We start from the raw sequence: 23,417 nt of genomic DNA on the forward strand, positions 1-23,417 counted from the left end.
TGACATTGGCTTTGTATATATGTGCAGATTACAAGATCAAAACGGTTTAATCGTCCTTGCGATGGACCCTAAAAACACAGGAGAGCTGCAAAGGTCGAATTTCCTCGTGTTAATAAAATGAGTGTGAGTTGCAAAATTATCCCAGTTGTGATTTTGGCCTACTTTCTGATTCTGCTTTGGTGCAGGCACTTGGAGAAGCAGAATGAGCTCCTTAGGGATGCCCATAGGTCAATGTTACATGAATTGCATAAACTTCAGGTCCTCTTTCTTAATCTTTCTGTGTTGTTTGTGCTTTTCTCTTTTATTTCTCCCCATGTGGTTTTGTGTTCTTTCTGATGGCTACATTTGAATTGTTATTCTTGAGAATGGCAACTGACTACAGGGTGAGAATTAGCTTCTAGAGAAGGCTCAATAGTCATATCTTATTCATTTCCAAAGTCATCTACTATAGATATATGGTCCATATAGTAGCATTTCTCATCAATGGTTCCCGAAAACTTTTAGTTCCATATTTTTGGTTTATAGGTGGAGGAACAAACGCTAATGCGCAAATTCTACGAATTGTGGTCGGCTCAAGGTCCGAGTCATAAGGTATGTTTCAGCTGCCCTCAGATACTTGTACTAAAAATTTTTCATCAGAAGTGATGCAACTATATGGCTCCTGTAAAATACTGATCTTATATGGAGTATAACTCCACTTCTATGACTTGTCCGAATGGCATGTCATTCTCAGTATCAATTTTTTGTTTTAGTGTCAAGAATCTGTATTTGATTCTTCCATTTTGCAGAATGCAGAGGGAAATTTTGTGCAGAGTGACAAGGAGAATGGCCTTGCCAAAAAGCATCAATGAGTGTAACCGCTGGCAAACAGGAATTTAGATTTCAACTCTCTGATTGGTTAACTAAACGTGTCTGTAAATGTAGTACATTGATTATCTTGAATTAATATGCAATTCACCTCGCCATCTTAATTCGAGCTTCTTTGTAACTCAACTATATTGATGCTTCCGGGGTTTTTTTTCAAATGCTTCCGTGACTGTCAAAGTTCAATTTATGTTTTGTGTTTATTGGATACAAAATGGAAACAAGTGTTGAGGATGATGTGCATGTTCGACAAAGTTGGCTGATCCGAAGCTATAATATACGAGTCTTTTCTGCTTAACATGCGCGGCGATGATATATTAATCTGGCGGCAAAATTCTCAATACCGCAATGGTTCTTCTTCCCACAAGTCAGTTAAACTGTTCAAATGATCTCTGATCCTCCTGCCATGAAATGTCCTAGAATGAAGTTTCTATGATGAAATATCCTAGAATGAAGTTGATAGCTTTCCTGTAAATTGCAAATTGTAACACACAAGACTTGAGAGCAGATTGCGTTCCTAGTGAAAATTTTTGTTCTCCTAGGAGTTCCTAGTGAGATTTTGTGTTATTTTTCCTTATTCCGTTGTTTAAATTTGAATTTACTTCAAATCTGATTGTCATATCTGAATTTATTTCAGATTTGAATCTATGTCAACATATATTATAAGCTTTGTTGGAGTTTACAACTGTTGATTAATAGATTTGACGACTGCAACATGCACAGAGTGGGTTGCAACAATTTATTCTACGAGGAGATGATTTTAAAACTGATGATACTTTTTAGATTTGTTCTTAATTTCTCAGATCTTTTGTATCTGTTAAATTACAGATTTACAATTTTAGTGCATGTTTTCTTTAAAACTGATGATACTTTTTAGATTTGTTCTTAATTTCTCAGATCTTTTGTATCTGTTAAATTACAGATTTACAATTTTAGTGCATGTTTTCTTTGCCATTAGTGTAACGATATATATCAATTGCATGTTTTCTTTGCCATTAGGGTAACGATATATATCAATCGTGCTGGACGATTTTCAGCAATCCGTTACTGAAATATGTTTTGTTATAAAAAAAATGCCTGGAGCATCTAATTTAGCTTGACTTGTACGTAGTTTTGTTTCTTTTTTCCACCAAGAAACCGGAGACCGAGAGATCCCCACAACTGGGGTTTGAAGGCTCAAATTCCAGCACCAAAGACCAATTGATAGTTCATTTGGATATAATTTGATTTTTCTTCCAAATATGCACATAAGTGAATTTCGTGTATAACTCAGATTAGAAATAGGGCATTTAGGATTCTTAACGGAATACACAAAGGCGGTAAAGCAAGGAATATTTCTTAATTACTACAAGGCTAGCATACAATCAAGCCTACATAAAAGGTGATAAAGAGCCTTGCTTTCGCCTTGGGTGCCCCCACATGACAAGAAAGAGGTAAGCAAAATTTCCACAGCCCACATTTTTCAGTACTAGAAAAAGACTACAACATAACGATTACCTTGATCCGAAATCTACATGGAACAAAACTCACTGAACCCAAGCAGTGTGCTTCCCCAACTTCTACAGATCTCACTGGGCAAGAATGAATCGGCAATGGCGATAGCCTGCAATATGCACTCGAGTATCAATTGCAATTCATGAATACTTTTTTTTTTTTTTTGTTTTTGGTAAAATAAAGATCTAGCAATTCGTGAATACTTGAGAAAGATTACAAAACATGGCGCAAAGAAAGTGGTACTAAATATTGTGTTGTGAGGAGTTTTAAACTGAGTATTATATGCGTCTTGCAAAGAAATGCATTTAACCTTAACAAGTTCAATAAAAGATTTGTACTCTTAGATTATCAGATACGAGTATACAAGGGGAAGATCCTTACTCGGGTCAGAGTCGATAAGCATAGCTGTTCCTCCAAATCCACAAGTCCCACCATTCTTCTTGGTTTTCTGCCAGTAACTATTGAAAGCATAAGAAGCATGAGCCGTAACAGTATTAGGATAATAACAACTCCCACGAGGCCTAATGGCTTCACAATCAGCACCTCCTTCACCACAAGCATAGTCTAGAGCATCTTGCAATGTCTCTGGTGGCACACTCGGTTTTGCCACACACCAAAGCCCCCTCCTCACACTTGCCACTGGTGCAGCCACTGCACCACTACCTCCACCACCAGATGGATTACAGGGAGGTAAATGAAGACCATAAGGAGGGTAGGCAGGATTAATCACTGGAGGAAGTTCAGGAGAAACGGGGAAGGACAATGGTGGAGGCGAAACCTTTCCAGGCCATGGAGGAAGTGGGCTTTCGGCAGCATGTGATGGGGCAGAGGAACCCACAGGGGCAACGGCTGGGGCTAATGGGGATGGTCTTGCTGGGAATGGTTCTATAGTCTTTGTGTTATCAAGAATGAAGGTAAGCTTTCTGCCTGTGGGCTTTGGTTCTTTTGCCTCCTTGACTATAACATGGACTTTCTTTAGGTTGAAAAAGCCAAGATTTTCCATGGCCTCTAAGTGGGAGTCGAGCAAAATGTTGGCATTATCTGACAATGTGGGAAAGTGTGACGGTGGGTTCGCTAAATAAGGTGAGTTGATGTGTTGCAAGAAGCTTAGCAGGGGTTTAATATGTGTTTCTGCTATGTCAGACCTGAATGTTCCCGCATTTGGGTGCATACAGCTGGAAGAGAAAGAAGCAGAGACTTTGATTTCTTGATGCAAACCCCACCTGGTAAGAGTGTAGTGGATGTTCTTTAATGATGGCAAAATCAAAGTCAAGTATTCCTCTTGGCCTTTCTCGCAGAGGAGAGTGTGACCAACAACAATGGTGGTAATGTTAATGCCAGGGTAGTGAGCCAGAACATGTGCCCTGGTCCAACTTTCAGCCATGAGAATGCTGCTGGAAACCGCTTTGAGTTGCTCATTTGGCACCACAGCAGCTGTCTGAGATAAAGCCTCTCGACTCACCGGGATTGAGTGGTCATAGAGCTTTAATAGCTCAACTGATGATTCTTGACCTGATGCTGCAACGAAAATAAATTTTTTTTACATCTTCAATATCGAGACATTCGGCACATTTATGTGATGTACTTGGATGGAAGATGACTGGTGCTTACCATATAGAGCAAAAGAGATGAAGAACAAGTAGAAAAGCCTCAGCATTTGGATCATCTCTCAGCAAAAGAGAGTAGAATGTGCAACCAAAGAAGTGACTCCAGCTCCTGGAAGACCAAGAAGTAGGAAGCCTGCTTTCTCAGGCTCAAAGTTTTTTGGCCTACAAAGATCGAAGTAGAATAATAAAATATTATCATAACCACAATGAGATTTATTAATAGCTAATTTAATGTGGTCCTAATTCTTAAAAGTGTGACCGGAGCAGTTACCTGCATAAAAGCACTGGAGGGTAGAACTTAAAATGAGAGTGTACCTTTGGAAGTGGAATCGGACTTAAAAAGAGTAACCAAAATTTTCAACCGCAGTATTCTCTCGATTGAAGATTGAAGAGAGAATCGGTACGAGGAGCAGCAGAAGATTTTTTAAGTAGCGTCGGAGGTGGCAAAAGGTGAGTCGTGGTGTGGAATACTGGGACAAGACCACATGCATTGGGCGTGGGAAGTGCATACCTTGATACGGTTCTAATCTGGGTAGCATCAAGCCAATGGATTGTTATTTCATTCTTGATTATTTGACCCCACCAATTGATTGCTAACATAACATTTGGTCCAATTATTACATTAAGGATTTAATTTCTGCACAGTCCTTGATATTTTTACAGACCATTTTACCTTTTCTTTTCTTCATTATTTTTCCGTCCGACTATAGAGTGATTTTAGTCTCGGAATCCAGCTGTCTGTTGTCCTTGGTAGCTGCGACTTGCGAACCAGTGGGGAGCATCAAATGATCACGAGGCCACAATGAACAAAGGGGTTAGAAAAGTCCAACCATTTCCCCCCGGCTCTTGGATGCTCAAATGGATAAACCGTTTGGGCCAAAACTGTGAATTGAAGAATTGGGTCCTCGGAAAGGGCATCAGTAAAGATGGGATGGGACTACTGAGCCAGTTGACAGCTAACCTCTCGTGGGCCCAAATGGACTTCTGTGCCAACCTGAGTGACATCTCTCAACATCCTGGACCCCTTTTTTTTTTGTAAAAAAGAAACAGCCTACAGAGAGCTTCCTGGTGCTATTTTTCAGATTCGGATCCTTTCGCAGTTGCGCTTGTACTAGCAGAGCAGTTGATTTAAAATTCAAAAAGCTCCGACGGAAAAAACCACACTTCACCAACTGTGGATCCGTGTACTTGCGCTCCTGAATGAGCGCTACAACCAAATTGATTTATGCGTTTCAAACCTTTTTTTTTTTTTTTGGCACAGGAACAGAGAGAAAATTCAGAAATGTTGGGTGGTCATCAGTTTTTTTCAATGGAGTAAGTGTGGAATGCGTGTTTGGTGAGTAGAATGTAGGAAGAAACATGAAATCGTTGTTGAAACTTGAAAGGTGATATAATTGATTCCATTCCATTCCATCCCATGCACAGGTTTTGTGACTGGGGAAGTTCTCCAGGCTTTGCATAAAATGCGGTAACGAGTCCTGGGACGATACTGATTGAATCCTGAGAAGAAGCAATTGCCAAAGGCGTGTTTGCCGTGCGAGTTGGAACTGCCCTTTCTTTTTCCCTGGAATTATTCTAATTTGTACAAAGGGGATTCAAAGGTTTCGTATTGTCCACTCCAGGACAAAACACATCCTAGTAGTAACCTCGCTTTTACCGTTTTTTTCAATCTCATCTTTTGCTGCATCCAGATCCCAGAGCACATAACTTTTCCTCTTTAATTTCTGTAGGGCTATGTTGTTACGTTTCGAATGGTCTCTGAACAAAAAGTAACTTATCACTTATTTTTTGAAATAAGTTTTACCCAAAAAATTCAGCGCCACTTAATTAAATCAGATGTTTAATTTTTTATTAGGGTTAAAATGAAAAAACCCCCTGTGGTATACCTAATGCACAGAAAAACCCCCCGTGGTTTCAAAACATAAAAAACGACATCTCATTTTTTGAACTAAATTATAAATTAACAAAATTCGTTAAACTTAACGAAAATGACGATTTTGGCAGTTAAACTTACCGGATTCCGTTAAATTTACCGGATTCTATTAGTTTACAATTTAGTTCAAAATATGAGGTATTATTTTGTATGTTTTGAAACCACGGGGAGCTTTTCTGTGCATTAGGTGTATCACAGGAGACTTTTTTGTTATTAATCATTTTATTATCAAACGCGCCTAACCATGTTAAGATTTGAATTCACTAGATTTAAGTATTGAATGTGGTCATCAAGCAGGGCCTAATATTTGTTACGGATGATGAAGGCAAGTACAGTCCTATGCTCAAAGCCAGCCGATTCTTAGTGCAGATCAAACAGAAAAGGTAATCGAGCACGAGCAGCAGCTATTTTGCATCTGCCTGCCGTGGATGATTATATACGCTGCTGAAGCAAAGTAGATGCTTGACGTGCAGGACGATAATGGAATTTTCATCACTATTCCAGTATGCTATCCTTAACAAGCTCAATAAACTTTAAGGAGAAAAACACGGATTATATTAGTACCTCAAAAAGTAGCAAGTAGTATTTGTTACGATTTCCAAATAAAGTAGAAAAAGAACGGCAGTGACAACTGACAAATAAATTATAAAAACTTCAAAAAAGGAATTAAGAGCAATACAGGAATTTTAATTACTAACTTCTCCTACACCACTGTTGTCAAGTGCCTCCTTGACCTCGTAATACAAAATCCTGTGCGACAGTAGTTTTGTTTCAATTGCATATCATTAGCTTTGGTGGTGCAGGGGGGACAAATTAACATGCTGCTGCATCTTCAACCCTCTATTGGAGTGCTTTAAGAATTTAAGATACAAGAGCACTACAGGTTAAGATAAATCTATGGTGGGAGTACAGAAAGAACATTTGTCGCATAATAACAGTAGTGTATGAACTCAGGATGAAAGTTGCCCACAAAGGCATTCATTCATAAAGTAAAAGCACACTTGTTTTCCCCTTTTCCGCAACGTTCCACTTGTCTCGTTGCACCTGAAGCAAAGAACATCAGTAAAAATACAGTATCGTGTCTGATATACTTTGTTACTAACAGCGTTGTGGCCCTTGTGGGAAATCCGGAGACTGGATCCTAAGCTCTGGGAACATCATTTATTTAAGGTTCTTTAATGGTTAAACAAGGCCTTAATGGCGCAACGGTATAAGACAAAGAAGAAAAAGGGCTCTAACTTAAGAAAATTGACGTAAGAAAAGTCTAAAGCAATAATTTCAGAAATTCCTGCTGAGCTCCTTGAAGTTTTAAAAATTGTACTCATCCTTCTTATTCGCCTAAAATGATAATACTAGTTTTAACATCTTAATAAAACTTACCTTGTTGGGTATGAATAGATAAAAGATTGGGATTTATAATTATTTTTTTCCTTTCTCTTTCTTATTCCTCCTGTTTATATTTTTGCCAATAAAACCATAAAATATAAATTCTGACCACTAAATGTTGAACTAGTGACTTTTTTGTTTTTTGATGACTTTGAATGTGATCTAATTTTTATTTGTCGATCTTTTTTCTTTATTGGTGTCAAAAGAAACACTGGTTCAAAAAGAAATTACTCAAAAGACTACTTCCAGACTATGATAGTTTTACCAATCTAAAAATCCACAAATTCTAAAAGAATTATAACAATCCTTTCTTTTTAAAATTTAAAAAATATATATATCTCCACTAAGTCACCATTAAAATAACCTATCGTAGTAATAGAACTTTTTGTCATAATTGCTTATCAACAATAAACATGGTATTAAAAAATTCGCATTTTTTCCTTATATTTGTGCTAGATATGTTACGGCTGGTTTGGAAAGTGATTCAAACCTTATAAGCTGTGGATCTTTTAGCGCATTCAATTAAAATTTTGATCAAATTTAGGTCTTGTTTGGCAATTGAGTTTTTTTGTCAAGTTTATATGCTACAAGTTTTTTAAAAACTTTAGCTACAGTAACCACAAAAAAATTCTCATAGTTTTTAAACTATAAATTTCAAAATATTAAAAAATTTACACACTTCACAAATTTTTTAAAAAACTTCTACAGTAAGTTACAGTAAAATTTTGGACAAACACCCAAAAAACTCACTTGCCAAACGGGGCCTTAAAGTTTGGTTACCAAAAGCGTTAAATTAGCGAGAATAGGTGCAATTTTTAAAAATTCAAGGGAGCTCTTTGAAATTGCTAGAAATCTCAGGGAGGCTTATGAAATTATCCCATAGTTTAATAATCACTACTCTCTTTTTCCTCCTGGATGCTATCTTCGTCGACCGTCATGTCAAGTGAATTAGCTATTTTGTCAATCTAAATCTGTTCTCCAATAATGGTCACATCATTGATTCATGGTACAAAGTCAGTCGCGGTGGGCTTTTAGAGTTTAGAGCTAAGATCCTAGGCCTTGCATAGAAATAAAAAATCAGCTTCTCAACACCGACAATTTTTTATCAACTAACTACTCTACTCATTAGGCTTGGTTCTTATATTAAAAAAAAAGAAGGAAAAAAAAAATAAAATGTTCAAGATCTTTTGCACTGGTGGCGTAGAAATAATTTGTGTAGGCTAGAAGTCTGTCTTTAGAAACACTAATAGATCATATTCCTTTCTGGTGGAGAAATTAATCATTCGACTCCAGAGACAAATACGCAGTCCAATGAAACAACTATGTGAGACTAAAAGCTTTTTGTTGAAGTGACTATGATGAGAAATAACCGGTATAATTAATCATGAATGCTTTTATTTTATAATTCTCTCCATGCGGCCATTTTATGCCCATTCAATACTTCAATTGGTATTTTATTTCTTTGAACGAATTGGTCCCAACCAAAAAGTTGGCTGAAGAAAAAATATTTTTTTTTCTTTTTTTTTTTGTGGTAGAGAAGCCAGAAAGCAATTTGGGGAAAAAAGAAAGAAAACAGCAATATAATGTAGGCCACCAAAGTATTAGTCTAGTTTCTGCCGTAGATTTATTTATTATTTGGCTGTGCCTGTTATGATGAAAACGATAGTACCGGGACTGTCCAAACAATAAAAACGCCAATATATATATGTATATATCCAAGAAAAAGTGAAAAAGATGTGTAAAGGAAAAGCAGGATGCCAAAAACAAAAAAAAAAAAGCATATGCCGCTGGACTTGTGCTTTGGGCCGTTTCGCCAATCCCTGCTAGAAATCTAGACTCGTCAGTGGAGGGAGACGTGACTGCTGGCAGAGTCACATTTTGGAAAGATAAGGAAAAAAAAAAACGCTAATCCTGCAATAAAACGCACATCAAATCTCATTTCCTTGGGTCTTACAGCCAGCCATGATAATTAATGGTAGGAGTAATAATTTATTACGTGCATGCCTTAATCATTAGTACAGAGATTTGTTGCCCTATTTGACGTAAACTACCCGCGTAGAATCCTAGCCGTCACGAGTACCATGAAATTTATGGATATGACACGTGGACGATCACGGTAGTGAGATTACAGCTTGTATGAGACGGACGTAAGAAAAAGGTTGGTAGGGTAGAGTTTGGGACGGAAGGGCATACGTACGACTATAACGGCAAACATGAAGAAAAGAAAACGGTGCTACCCAGCCATTAAAACTTGGTGGGGTGGGAGACAAACGTCAAACATGAAGAAAAGAAAACGGTGCCACCCAGCCATTAAAATTTGGTGGGAACCTTGCCTCCCACCAAATGTCACATTTAAAGTGGCTTGGGTTCAAAAAAATTCAACCAGATGCGTAGTGCATCCGTCTGATCCGGTAATAGTTCAGTTCCTTCTGAATTATTCTTGGATTTCCTTAGCTCCGCCCTCTCCCTTTAATATAGAATAAATTAGGTTATACAACAGTTATCGTTTCCCAAAAAAAAAAAAGAAGAAAAGAAAAGAAAAGAAAACGGTGCCAACGTGCAATTACCGTTTTTAACAAGGAGGAGGAGGAGTAAATCCTCTAGTTTGGACGTTCTCTTTTCAGCTCCACAAAATAGGTAGTAGTACTAAATTATATGCTTCGGACAAAAAAGGGCTTGAACGCGGTCTTTCTAGCCCCAACACGACATGGCCATCATAGTCCTTCAATCTCAAAAGTACTGATAAAGTCAGTTGTTCTTCGCCACGTGGCATTCTGTTCCTCAAGAAAACTCATCTCCCTCTTGGGTTTTTTATTTCTTTTATTCCACTGCAAATTTACGGAATGTTTGATTTCCAAGTTTTATTAGCACATAAAGAAATTTTAGTACACAGTTGGAAAAAGAAGGAAACAGCGGCTACTGCTGACATCAAACCATTAACAGCAAGCATCAGATCTTGCAGCCAAAGAGAAGCTTCTCTTTACAGACTCACTACTTCTCTCTCCAGCTTGGTGACCACCGGGAGTTGATAAACAAAAATCAGAGATGAATTGGCGAAGACTAAAGAAACCAGAGATAGGATCATAATGAATGCTCGACGTATCAGCATCTTTTTGACTCTAACACTGATTGCATCTTTCACAACCCAGTCCCCCAAAGCATCCGCTGCAGGCCATGTGTCTCAAGATTTGATTGCACGCGAAAAGCTGAGGAGAATTCTACACCAACCCCTGTACCCAGTGACTTCAGCACCCCCGCCGGAGTCAGTCCCACCACCGCCTTCGCCTCCACCGCCCACACCAGCCAACCCTGAGTTTCCTAATCCAGACCAGCCCTTTTTCCCTGAAGTACCCACTGGCCCAACACCAGATCAGGCTCGACCATCCCCGCAAGCACCGGCAAATGCGACGGCGGTGCCTAATCCGGTTGCCACTCCGGCACAGTTGTCCAAGCCGACTAAGAAAGTTGCAATTGCTATCTCAGTTGGGATTGTCACGCTGGGGATGTTGTCAGCATTGGCATTCTACCTCTACAGGCACAGGGCGAAACACCCTGATGATTCTCAGAAGCTGGTTGGGGGGAATTCACAGACGATCAACGAGGAGTCGCGATTGCCCCCATCTACTTTCCTGTATATTGGGACGGTCGAGCCCTCAGCGCAAACATCAGTGAGCGAAACCAATGCTCCAAATGGCTCACCTTATAGAAAATTAAGTTCAGTCAAAAGATCCGATCGCTATAGGCCAAGCCCAGACCTTCAACCTTTGCCACCGTTAACCAAACCTCCGCCCCCTCCGGCCATAAATTCACCACCACCCATGTCATCATCTGATGAGGAGAGTCATGACACCGCTTTTTACACCCCACAGGGCTCGTCTGTGAGCAACGAGGAAGGGTCTTATACTCCCGGTTCCCGTCAGAATCAACGAAGCAATAACACTAGCCTGGTGACTCAGTCCAGGGCTGAAACTCATGTCAATAGCTCTGTTCCTCATTCCAAGAGAACATCACCAAAATCTCGTCTTCTTGCTTCATCACCTGATGTTAGTAGGCATGCCATCATACCTTCAATCAAGCAGCCTCCAGCTCCTCCTCCACCTCCGCCGCCGCCACCACCACGAACTAATCTAGAACAGCCACCTCAGCTATCTCAGCTTGAGCTCAGCAAACCAGCAATTCCATATGCTCCCAAACGCCCAAAATTTTCAGCCCCACCTCCACCACCAGACATGGCCCGGCTCCAACTAATAAGCAGCCAAGGCCAGGATACATCCAAAGCCCCATTACCACCACCACCACCTCCTCCTCCTCCTCCTCCTCCTCCTCCTCCTCTGCTACTTCCAACACCACGAAAAAGTGCTGCTCCAGCAATGCACACACCTCCAGTGGCTCCCAGACAACCAAAACTGCGAAAATCTGGGAGCCCCAGTCCAAAAACAACTGAAGTTGAGAAACTAGGACCTGAAGAAGAATTTAATGATGGTACAAATTCTTCAGAGAGGCATGATGGTGATGACATGGATGGACTGAGACCCAAGTTGAAACCTTTGCACTGGGACAAAGTGCGAGCAACCTCAGACCGAGCCACAGTGTGGGACCAACTAAAATCTAGCTCCTTCCAGTTAAGTGGATGCATCCAGAACACAGGGGTACTAATAGTTAAGTACTATTATCTGACAAGAAAAACTTATTTTTCTATCTTTGCAGACTGAATGAGGACATGATGGAGTCTCTTTTTGGATGTAATTCTGCTGCTTCAGTTCCAAAAGAAGCCACTAGGAAGTCGGTCCTCCCTCCAGTTGAACAGGAGAATAAAGTACTGGATCCAAAGAAATCACAGAATATAGCGATACTGTTGAGAGCACTGAATGTGACAAGGGAGGAGGTTTCTGAAGCACTTATAGATGGTATGTATCTTAGAAACAAATGGGAATCCTCAAAAGTTTTGGGAGAACATAGGAATGTGAAAGAAGTTCATTTAATTTATCATTTCTATATCTAATAAATCATTAGCCACGCGACCTGATTACTACTTCTATTAGTCTAAAATTTAAAAACAGAAAAATTTTCGGCAATTGTAATTTGCAAAAAGAAGGGATATTAAAATGCACTTCATAGAAATTACTTATTTTTACTTGATAGAAACTACCCCCTCCTTTGGTTTACTACTCTGCCATAAGATAATTCATATCCTCCTAAATAGTACTAGTTGTCATCAGACAGCAATTCTCCCAGTCATCTTCTTATGCTTCAAATGTAATACTTTATGGTACCTATCTACTTCAAATTTTACATTTTACACTTATCTCCCCAGTATCTGGTAAGTTGTTAATTTAAATCTTTTTAGCACAATTAAATCCAAATAACAAAATACTTCATCAAGTATGTGCCATCTAAAACAACAATGTGCTTGATTGGTGGCAACTTCACCTACAACTTGTCAGACATTTGGGCATTCCTATTTCGAATAGTAAATGGGGAGAGGGAAGAGCAGGATGCAACACACATGCAGAGAAAACAAACACACGAACTAAACATTTTTCTCCATTTGCTGAACCACCACCTGCACAATGGTTCCCTTCTTAGTTACAATAATGGACAACTAATGACATAAGAGTGACGCTGATGACATGCACCATCAAATACTAATAATTGAAAGAACTGAGTGTGGGCTGGGGAGTGGAAGCAGCTCTATCCATTTTCTTCCTCTCTGCAACCCACAACAGTTTCACTGTTTCATGCTGGCGTAGTATACCTAGCAATGAAATCAGGAGGTATAAAACCAAATGCCCAATTCAAGATTTTTGTACTTGGTTTATTATGGTTCCTAATTCATGAAACTACTTTTTGGGAAAGCCCATGTTTTTCCATTACCTTGTCATATGGTGTGTGTATTTATTGCAACAGGCAATCCAGAAGGATTGGGTCCTGAACTTCTGGAGACTTTGGTCAAGATGGCTCCAACCAAAGAGGAAGAAATAAAACTCAAGAACTACGATGGTGAATCCTCTAGACTAGGGTCAGCAGAGCGGTTCCTCAAGGCTATTCTTGATGTACCATTTGCCTTCAAAAGAGTGGAAGCCATGCTATACCGTGCAAACTTTGATGTGGAAGTAAACTACTTGAGAAAATCCTTTCAAACACTAGAGGTACAATTTGCAAATCAACTAGAGTTGGTTTCTGCGGTGACAAGACTAGACGTTTTATTCCTAACAATCATGTAAAATGCATTCAACTTCCACTGCTAATGCTAGTTTATCAAGTGTTATAGTTATAATATCATTTTAAGAATTTTTCGACTTGTGGAATAATGCATATTATTTATCAGGAGGCAAGTCAAGAACTGAAGAACAGCAGGCTATTCCTCAAACTCCTTGAAGCTGTCCTCAGGACAGGAAATCGCATGAATGTAGGAACTAATCGTGGTGATGCCAGGGCCTTCAAACTTGATACTCTGCTAAAATTAGTGGACATAAAAGGAACAGATGGGAAGACAACATTGCTTCACTTTGTGGTCCAAGAAATTATTAGATCAGAAGGTGCAGGTTCTGAGCCAACAAATGAAAATATTGCACATAAAACAAATCTGAAAGTCAAAGAGGATGATTTTGAGAAGCAAGGTCTGCAGGTTGTTGCGGGACTTAGCAAGGAACTTGGGAATGTCAAAAAGGCAGCAGCAATGGACTCAGATGTTCTCAGCAGTTATGTCTCCAAGCTAGAAATTGGACTTGAGAAAGTTAGATTAGTTTTACAATATGAGAAACCAAGCATGCAAGGTAAATTTTTTGAATCAATGAAGAAGTTTCTAGAAGAAGCAGAAGGGGAAATTCTCCTCATTAAGGATGAAGAGCAGACGGCCTTGTCCTTAGTAAAGGAGGTTACAGAATACTTTCACGGCAATGCAGCGAAAGAAGAGGCCCATCCTTTCAGGATCTTTGTGATTGTAAGAGATTTTCTCTCTATTCTGGATAACGTATGCAAAGAAGTTGGGAGACTGCAGGATAGATCAATAGTTATGGGTACAGGCAGATCATTCAGAATGCCTGCAACTGCATCATTGCCAGTCCTTAGCAGATACAATGCAAGACAAGATAGAAGCTCCGATGATGATAGCTCATCTCCTTAGGATTTGAAGAAGGTAGCACAGCAAAGGACAACATGTTATGGGTTCAAGCTAGTGACCAAGAAGATAAGGTGTGAATTATCTCATTACTTCAGCTGTATTCAGCATGAAAAGGGCCTTCATGAGTATTGCATGGACAGGGAAAGATCAACCAATCTGCTAGTCAACCCTTAATATAAGAATAAAAGACTTGAGCAAAAGCCGAAGCAAAATAAGGTGCAATACAATGACATGATACAGTATCAAGTGCAGTCGAACGCAAAGCAATTCAGTAGTTTAAGAGATGATGGTAAAGGACTGGAGGGACAGCCTAAGTTATTGTCCAACACATATACCAGTAGGTAAGACATTTTTGTATTGTATACACATATTCAAAGAATCATAAAACGAAATGCCACGCAAAATGGTAGTATTACATAAACGCAGTTTTGATTTCATAATAATCAAGCATAAGAAAATTCTTTCTGTACTTCTGTCTGACTAGTTAAATTGCCTAACTTCGGCCTGCCCACGTTAAATAGGGGAGAAGCATTCGATATCTTTAGCATGAAAAGGGACTGACTAGATGTAAAATTGCAGTTGTTATCCCAGTCAATTCGTATCAGAAACGTACAATGTGAACTCGTGAGTCATGATGTCTTCTAGATTATGTATATTCCTTCAATTTAAGCAGAAGTTGGCAAGCAGGATAGAGCAGACAGACATGGAGATGGCAATGGAAATTATGACAGACAGAGATGAAGACGGCAATGGAAATGCAACCCGCCAAAACAGTCTCAAACCCTCTATGGAAAAATTATGACAGACTATATGAGCAATTAGTTGTCACCCCAGTTAACAACCTTGCTCGAAGTGAAACATGAAGAGGACAAAAATCAGACTAATAAATTAGAAAAGGGTACCAGTATTGGTTGGCCAAGCACATTTTTCCGGAATCTAGGGCAGGAGAATTCCAGCTTCCATTAGTCCTTTCCTAACTCCTTTTTTTTTTTTTGGCGTTTAAATCTAGAAAGTAACAAAGGTCATATTGGGTAAGGTAAGGCAGTGGGCGACCGGAGATGTGCAATTGAGGGAGGGAAAGGCTCGAAAATGAGCACAAGAGGACCGCATAGCGCAGTGGATTAGCGCGTTTGACTTCGGATCAAAAGGTCGTGGGTTCGACTCCCACTGTGGTCGATGGCCCGCTGTGTTTTGCGATTAGAAATTCAGAACAGGAGGCAACAAGGGACCAGCTAATCAAAAGATTAGCATGTCTTTTGCTGATCGTGATTAAATCAAAATGTGGCCGTTACCACTATGAGAGATGTAATTAAATTTATAAAATCACAGATGTCCAAATTGCATTTTATTCCAAAGGTGTGAAATATATATATACTTTTTCGTGCTTTCCGGCAACCAAATCTTCAGGCTAGATGGTGATTTTTCAGGTGATAGATCAATTACGAAGTCCTCCTCAACAATCAATATGACAATATCCAACCTGCCGCCAATTTGTTGAAGATGGTGGATCTGGGAAGTCGCTTGTCAGTGCAAAAATTCTACCGGAGATTTAATTGGACCGACTGCAACTTGGTGAATACGGTCAAGATCAGGGAAGTGAATGATGACAATTTATTTATTTTTCTTCTTTTCGGCGAATACGGCCAAGAAGTGAGGCGAACGATTGTTGAACGTTTTCCTTTCAATTTCAACTTCCAACGTAGCGCCTTTTTTTCCTCAAGTCCAAATCACCCTCTTTTTTTTTTTTCTTTTCAGCTGTTTCGCAATTGGAGTATGGGTTTCCACAATCGTTCATGACAGTTGTACAATATACTCCCTCCGTCCCACTTTAATAGTTCTGTTTCTTTTTTCACACAGTTTAAGAAAAAATAGTTAATTTTATTGAAAAAGTAAATTTAGATTGCTATTTTCTTAAAATACCCTCACATTAAATAGAGTACAACTTTATGAGAACTTGAATTGATGGTAAAAAAAGAATCAACTCTCATTAAATAGGATAGGTTTATAGTAATAGCAACTTACATTGGATAAGAATATTTTAAAAAAATTAAAATACAACTACATTTTTCAATTGGAAAGTGGACTACAATTTGGGACAGACGAAAAAGGAAAACAGGACTATCAATGTGGAATGGAACGGAGGAAGTATCAATGATGGTAATGCACGTTGCATCCTTACATAGCAGCTGTATACATTAACCAAAAAATTAGGGTTAAAAATGATATGTAACTTTTAAAATTACAGAATAACCATTTCATTTTTCTAGACTTAGAATGTGTAAAAAATTAATTTCTACGACGATAATGTGCATATTAATATGATAAAATATATAAAGTATTAACACGTAAAAGATATCTTTTAACACGTTTTACCTTCACGGGTGGATGGTGTATCCTGACTCCTTAGTTGCAAAACACATTATTGTTTTTTGGAAATTATTTATGAAGTCCAATCAAAACCTTTGAATTCGTAAAATTACTCTCCATCTGATGGACCACGAATTTGACCTTAGAATTCGACTTGCAATCGTACAGCCCTTGAGGCTTTACCATTCATGTTCTTTCTTGCTATCAGTAGTTACCTTTCAAGAACGGATCCAAGGAATAATGGAAAGGGACCATTCATGTTCTGGCTATCAGTAGTTACCTTAAAAATGAAATATCCAATTTGCTTATATATCAACACATTTTGTAAAAGCTTCTTGCACACTGGAAGAATTGTACTAATCAAATATTGATTTTGCAATTAAGCACTCGTGCGGTCATGATGATTCCAGAGAGAAGAATGGAGCTCCCGAAATGCTCTTGGATCTCACTATCTTTCTGACCAATATCCTCCACTTAAGCTCGTCCTTCTTGTTCTCTCTCCTTCTCTTGTGCTTGAAATTCCTGAAACGGATGTCTCAAGTGTTAATAGAAGCTTCAAGAGTGATCTTATTTGAACTGTGCTGAACACTAATTCTCATGCCATCAAAAACCGGTTAAATTTGGCAGTTTTAATAATGGAAATGGGGCAAAATTGCACACATTTCTGCTTTTTTGTGATCAAGATACGAGACACAAAAAGAAAAGAAGAAAACTGGGGGAGAAGAAAAAAAAAAGAACGAAAAGAAAAAGAACCAAAGCCAACCTGCACAAAGGAACTCTACAGATGTTTGGATTAGCACAAATTCGAGAATGCAATTCCAAGATTTTCCACAGCCTCTTGCAGTGAATGCAGCCACCAGGAACTCTTCTCTTACATCCAGCGAAATGGCGAACCAGCAGTTCAAGCCCCTTACAAGCGGCATACGGACAAGGTGATTGATCTTTCAGCACAATCTTATCAAGTGGACCAATGGTACGGCATCCATCTCTGAATATATGAACAACAGCCTCCATTGCCTCGTATAGTTGTTCATAAATTTTCCTCTCATTGATCTTCTTAACCCTGTAATCTTGCTTCTGAAAATCAAATTGGCAAAACCATCCAGTTTAGAGAAACGAAACAAATTTCCGGGTCACTATAACTTAGAAGTGAGTAAGCAAGGATATGATAGAAGAAGAAATGCTTACGGCAGCTTCATCGATAATGGATTCAAGAATCTCCCTTTCAAGTACCGGGTGACTTTCCTTCATTACCTTCCATCCCTCAGTAACAGAAACGGGCTTGAAATTTTTGAGGATGAAACGGTGACAAATGAGGCTAAGGCGAGGCGCATCACACAGCATTGCAAGCTGAAAGATATCAATTACATTTTCTGTTGTCAGCAATCTGCGTTCTAGCCACCACTCACACAACTGCTTTAGCTGGGGAACCGCATAGGCATGTGACAAAGCCAAGAGATGCAGAGCATGTTCCTGGAGTTTGTCTTCTTCGTAGCTTCACAAAGAGCACAATAAATACTACAATGGTCAGCAGGCTAGTAGATATGTTACTAATTAAGTAATTATTCGAAGAAGAATTAGTAGGGGAGGAAGAAAATCTTTACCAGGAAGAGTATATGAATCGGATAAAAACTCGGATAGCTTCAGGTGGAACTCCCCGTATTGAGACTGACCGATGACGACCACGATTTTGGCCTTTTGTTTGTTTCAAGATCATCTTGAGAACAGGAGAGGCTACACCCTGTTGCAGACCACATTACATGAAGTTCAAGATCTATAGATTCTATGCATATATATATTTAGGACGAAATCCATTTCTCGAAAATGACGACTGATTGTGAAGAGAATACCATATTTCATCCCCCGTAAAGACAGTGAATGAAAATTAATTAAACGCATTCTGATCCAGAAAATGATTAAAGCGACTTTCCCATATTACTCAGCCGAGAATTTTGTATTCCATCCTTTTTAATCAAGAAAAGCACTCTAATTAATACTACAGAAAGTTCAAATTTGCACCGTCAAATGGAAACCGGTAAATTCAATAACTTACGAGAAAACTTGCGTGTGCATAGATGACGCCGCCATGATCCGTGTGAATTAAAACATCAGCTCGATAACCTCCATCAAATAGCCGGTCCAGTGCTGGATTTCCAGCCGTAGAAGCACGGCAACTTCCCCAATTCTGCGATGCCCTCGGGCTCAGTCTTTTCTGATGGAGGCTGGTTATTGCAGGATAGGGCAATGGAGGTGGGAGTGGGAGTGGGACTGGTGCTGTTTGTTCAGAAGTCAAGGAAGATTCCATGTCCCTGTGATTTCTCTTCACAAAACAGGGCCCCGAACTTCCCTTCTGCAGAGTTATTATAAAAGATAAAATTCAATATCTATTTTCTCAGAGACGTGAATTGCCGAATGCAATTTGGTTTATCTTGAGAAGAAGGATTAAATGCATCGTTTAGGGATTCACGTATTCTATGCATCTTTTACCGTGAACCCATTTCATCTCTAGTAAACATATTTGTCTTGCAGATGAATATTTCTAAATCTCTGGTACCTTTCATGGAGATATTAAAAGCTCTTTAAATGCAGAAGGGTCAGAGACTAATCAAAGGAGACATAAACCACGCTTACCTTTCTCTGTCTGTACAAGAAACACCAAACAAGACCGGCAAAAATGGCGACAGGGTTCGGTGTTCTCTGCTTCTCTTCCCTCTCAATCTCTAATGAATACGTTCCAAATAAGCGTATGTACAGATCTAACGTACAGGTTTATGATTACACAAAAACTAATTCACCGCAATCAATATTTGGAAACCCAATAATGTTACAGAACTCTTCTGACCCTTTGTGTTCTATACTGCCCTGCAATTCTAGACGACGCTACAGTATATACAATATCCTAAGCACCCCCTCTTGTAACAATGGGAAATTCAAAACGACGGAGAGAAGGGAGAAGGAATTCATTGAACGCGAAGCAGGTGATTATATATAGTCATGTTGCGAGTGAGAACGGGACGTGTGAATGTGAGATTAATGATTATTGATCGAGTCCCAGACAAAAGGTTGCTGATGTGGATTGGAGTCAGCTCCATCGCCAATGTTTTGCACAACAAACTTGCGGTGTTTAAAGGTCTGAATAGTCAAACTCGTGTGCAATTTGGATATCTTCACGTGTGTTTTTACAGTCTGTTTCGCCAATTCGCCATCCACGCGCTTCCCGCGTTTTGCTGCTTCCAACCTCCCACCTCAACAGTGCTCCCTTCAATCAAATCAACTACTCCCATAAATAGCAGAAATCCACCTTGCATATTTCCAAAGACACATTTAATATATTCCAATACCAACTCTTTTCTTTGGCGACGCTGGAGGTCCTACAACTTGACACATTACGTGGCTGGTTTTTGTTTCCGTGGGATAGCTCGAGGTGTCCGCTCTCCCTCCTTAGGGTATGGCGACCTTCCGACTTGTCCAGAGTTCAAGTCCCGCTGTTAACGTGTTCGGTGTGGAGTGGGGCCTCCTCTCCCGGGCCGCAGGGAATTAGTCGGACCCCGTAAGGATTGACCCGGACACCCATGTGTCGACAAAAAAAAAAAAAAAACAATGCCAACTCTTTTCTGGCCGAAATAATTTCAGGGTTCAACACAAAACTACCTTTTTTTTTCGGATTAATCTTTTTTACACTGACAATATATATACTGTCAGTATTTGATGAATGATAATTATGTAAAATTTGAATTTGAACTCCAACTTTTGCATATATGTCATGAATTGAACGGTGATAGTGTATACAATATTAGTGTATATAAGATTTATTCTCTATTTTTTTTTTTTTCTAAATCATAAGTGTCTGTGCATTAGAGGTAGTTTGAGCTAAGTAATAAAGTGGAAGGGATTGTAAGCAGCCTTTTTTGTCTCTCTACCTATAATGCTTACCTTTTTTATATGTGTCCATTGCAAGGGTACAAGATTTTCATAATTGAAGCATGAATCAACATATTCTGTCCACACTTTACAACTGGAATAGTCAGGACTCATGACATGACAATTAAAACACTACAGTCTTATGATTCTCTAACCAAGTGAATTGGGTGTGTTCTGCACATCGAAACATTTTAGTCTTGGATCTCTACCTGTTTAAATTTCTGGACGAAATTGAAGTTGTATTGAACTAGCAAAGGTTTTCTAGAGCGAGACAAAACTTCACCGCACATTGCAGGCCGTAAACACCTGTAGATTCGTTGGACACGGCTGATTTACTTTCACAGTGCTCAGGGAAAAGAGGTATCAGAAATCGCACATTTCTTATCTTATCCAGTACTATAACTTTCCTCCCTTGAGTTGCACAAAGGTTACGAGCGCAGCAATACTACTGTTCTTTTTTTTTTAGGGGGGGGGGGGGGTGAGTTGCCTATAACAATAATATGATTTTAAGTATGATTTATCCTGCTTTCGTAGCGAGTCTGCAGAAATCTTTACTCAGAGAGTGCAGCTGAATCCCAGTATCAAGTCTCAATCTCTCTATTTCTGTTGATAAGTTATTAACGTTCATCTTTCATCACCAAAATAATTAAGAAAAGGAGAAATGAACTCGCAAAAATTTTGTCCCTTTTACTTTTCTAGATGTATCGTTGGGCTCTGCTATTCGCCAACGTTTGGTTGTTATCCAGGGCAGTTAATTTGGGCAAACTTGAGTTCATCGCAAATTCATGAAATTGGGCCACTCATGTGATGTTTTTAGCTGTGCCCATGTATTTTGTATTTGGGCTTCGTAAGTTCTTTTTCTTGGTTAGAACCCGGAGACGCAAACGGGCAAGACAAAGATGCATATGTTGGCATTGCGCAATCAAGTTCACAGGAATCCTTTAATTTTGTTTTTCTTATAGTGCAAGTGAAACTCGTGGAGTATATTACCATTATCGATCAATGACATAAATTTTCTTTTAAAGTTTGACATTTGCAAATTAAAGCATAAAATAAAATTGTCCAGTAATACCACAACGAGGAAGAAATTAATAAAGGTCATCTATATTAGGGCTGCAAACAAATCGCACCGAGTCTCGACATAATTTCATTGAACTCGAACTCGAACTCGAGCTCGAGCTCGACGAGCTGACAATTTCAAACTCGAGCTCGAGCTTCGAAAAAAATAAAAAATAATTATTTTATTTTTTAAAAAATAAATAAAATAATATTTTTTCTTAATAAATAATAAAATATTAAAGATATATATGTAATTTTACTATTAAAATTAAAAAATAAAAAAAATATATATACTTAAAATAAAAAAATAAAATAAATAAATAAATAAATATATATATATATATATATATACTCGAGCTCGTGAGCCGGAGCTTAATATTTTGAGCTCGATTTTGACTTGAGCCAGCTCGAGCTCGATGTTGATCGAACTTGAGTCGAGCTTGACTCGAGCGCTCGCGAGCGGTTCGATTCGTTTGCAACCCTAATCTATATCAACGTAACATGTTATACTGAAACACCGAGACATATGGACTAGAAAAGTCAATCATCCCACAAGGTCCCAATAGAATTATTGCAATTATGGAGAAAAAGAAAATTGGGTGAATTGTTAGCTTAATCTTTTCTCATTTCTGCAACAGATTGGCCACTACAACTCGTTTGACCGATAAAAATGAGGGGGAAAAAAAAGATTGGCTTCCACAACTAGTGTTTTGATGAGACGTGGAGCGTCTCCGGTTATGATCTCCCAACTCAGCGGTGGTCCACCTTCCGCGCACACGTGAAGCCGCTCCCATGGGACAATCACGGTCACGTGTAATTACATACCATTATCAATACTCCACTTCTTTTTACAAGTTGACTTCGTTGGCAACAGCAGGCCATTTCTTCGTAAAAGGGCGGTCACGTGTTCGAATGCATTGTTGATGTGAGAGTTGTATTAATAGATAATTTATAAAAACTTTTGTAAATGAGCTATGATTCCAGAGGCATGCCCTGACCATTGCTGGTGACCAGAGACCCAACCAAACTTTTCATTACCCAAAAAAAAAAAAAATCCACTTCTTTTCTTTTGCTAAGAAGAAAACGTGGGGCAAAATTATTTTTCACGGGCAAAATCTTATAGCGTGGACCATATGCTACGTTTTTGTTGCTTTAGCTACAATAGTATTTGCCGGTTTAAGCAAATAGTATCATTAACGGCTTAATCACAGCACTCCCAAATCTATGTGGCAGAGTAATGGCTTAATTGTTAGATCTCGTGTCCTCTTTCTAAATTTAATTGGTTACATTAAGTTACGGTGGAGATATCAAGATGCTGGACAAACCAATGATACCTTAAAATAGAGTAGGAAGTCAAGACACAATTGTCGGGTCAATTAATTATTTGTCTTAAATGATGGCTTTTATGGCTTTCACACTATTATATGTGCTGTGCTTTGCATGTTTGATGATAATGGAAGCCTCAAGTGCTACGAGTCTTTAAGGAGTGTTATTCATAGAGGCCCGCCGGAGGGTATTCCATTGGGAAAATTTGATTACTATTGGCCATTGTTGTTCATATTATTGAGAGTTGCATGCAAATGAATTGCGAACCACAATTGACTGATACGTAAAAAACAATTTGCTGCATCAGTGTGGATTAATGATTTTGCACGCAGAGTGA

General features: G+C 38.9%; 3 protein-coding genes and 1 non-coding gene across 4 annotated transcripts; 2 read left to right on the plus strand and 2 right to left on the minus strand.

The window, feature by feature from the left end:
- Nucleotides 1-2,106: 2,106 nt before the first annotated feature.
- LOC113701418 (glucan endo-1,3-beta-glucosidase 1) lies at nucleotides 2,107-4,446 on the minus strand. Its single transcript, XM_027222058.2, has 4 exons — nucleotides 4,281-4,446; nucleotides 3,970-4,127; nucleotides 2,740-3,876; nucleotides 2,107-2,467 (listed from the first exon to the last, which is right to left on the minus strand). The coding sequence occupies exons 2-4, from the start codon at nucleotides 4,022-4,024 to the stop codon at nucleotides 2,433-2,435; spliced, it is 1,227 nt and encodes a 408-aa protein (XP_027077859.1). The 5' UTR covers nucleotides 4,025-4,127; nucleotides 4,281-4,446; the 3' UTR covers nucleotides 2,107-2,432.
- A 5,660-nt stretch (nucleotides 4,447-10,106) lies between these two features.
- On the plus strand, nucleotides 10,107-14,876 carry LOC113702166 (formin-like protein 6). The gene is made up of 4 exons (XM_027223200.2): nucleotides 10,107-11,905; nucleotides 11,992-12,191; nucleotides 13,192-13,433; nucleotides 13,613-14,876. Exons 1-4 carry the CDS (start codon nucleotides 10,371-10,373, stop codon nucleotides 14,408-14,410), a joined length of 2,775 nt encoding a protein of 924 aa, XP_027079001.1. The 5' UTR covers nucleotides 10,107-10,370; the 3' UTR covers nucleotides 14,411-14,876.
- A 633-nt stretch (nucleotides 14,877-15,509) lies between these two features.
- On the plus strand, nucleotides 15,510-15,583 carry TRNAR-UCG (transfer RNA arginine (anticodon UCG)). Its single transcript has one exon. It is a non-coding gene; the product is annotated as a tRNA-Arg (tRNA).
- A 1,467-nt stretch (nucleotides 15,584-17,050) lies between these two features.
- On the minus strand, nucleotides 17,051-19,714 carry LOC113701398 (BTB/POZ and TAZ domain-containing protein 4). The gene is made up of 6 exons (XM_027222025.2): nucleotides 19,406-19,714; nucleotides 18,828-19,124; nucleotides 18,379-18,515; nucleotides 17,963-18,269; nucleotides 17,538-17,851; nucleotides 17,051-17,296 (listed from the first exon to the last, which is right to left on the minus strand). Exons 2-6 carry the CDS (start codon nucleotides 19,077-19,079, stop codon nucleotides 17,170-17,172), a joined length of 1,137 nt encoding a protein of 378 aa, XP_027077826.1. The 5' UTR covers nucleotides 19,080-19,124; nucleotides 19,406-19,714; the 3' UTR covers nucleotides 17,051-17,169.
- Between the last annotated feature and the right edge of the window lie 3,703 nt (nucleotides 19,715-23,417).

Source organism: Coffea arabica, chromosome 7e (genome assembly GCF_036785885.1).
Source record: "Coffea arabica cultivar ET-39 chromosome 7e, Coffea Arabica ET-39 HiFi, whole genome shotgun sequence".
In the NCBI taxonomy this organism is placed as follows: Eukaryota; Viridiplantae; Streptophyta; class Magnoliopsida; order Gentianales; family Rubiaceae; genus Coffea; species Coffea arabica.

Coding starts and splice junctions, on each gene's coding strand:
- LOC113701418 (XM_027222058.2), bottom strand. CDS start 4,024: ATGATCCAAATGCTGAGGCTTTTCTACTTGTTCTTCATCTCTTTTGCT. Junction 3,877..3,969: donor CATCTCTTTTGCTCTATATG/GTAAGCACCAGT, acceptor TTTTCGTTGCAG/CATCAGGTCAAGAATCATCA. Junction 2,468..2,739: donor GCTTATCGACTCTGACCCGA/GTAAGGATCTTC, acceptor TGCATATTGCAG/GCTATCGCCATTGCCGATTC.
- LOC113702166 (XM_027223200.2), top strand. CDS start 10,371: ATGAATGCTCGACGTATCAGCATCTTTTTGACTCTAACACTGATTGCA. Junction 11,906..11,991: donor CTAAAATCTAGCTCCTTCCA/GTTAAGTGGATG, acceptor CTATCTTTGCAG/ACTGAATGAGGACATGATGG. Junction 13,434..13,612: donor AATCCTTTCAAACACTAGAG/GTACAATTTGCA, acceptor ATTATTTATCAG/GAGGCAAGTCAAGAACTGAA.
- LOC113701398 (XM_027222025.2), bottom strand. CDS start 19,079: ATGGAATCTTCCTTGACTTCTGAACAAACAGCACCAGTCCCACTCCCA. Junction 18,516..18,827: donor ATGCACACGCAAGTTTTCTC/GTAAGTTATTGA, acceptor GGTCTGCAACAG/GGTGTAGCCTCTCCTGTTCT. Junction 17,297..17,537: donor TGTAGAGTTCCTTTGTGCAG/GTTGGCTTTGGT, acceptor CATCCGTTTCAG/GAATTTCAAGCACAAGAGAA.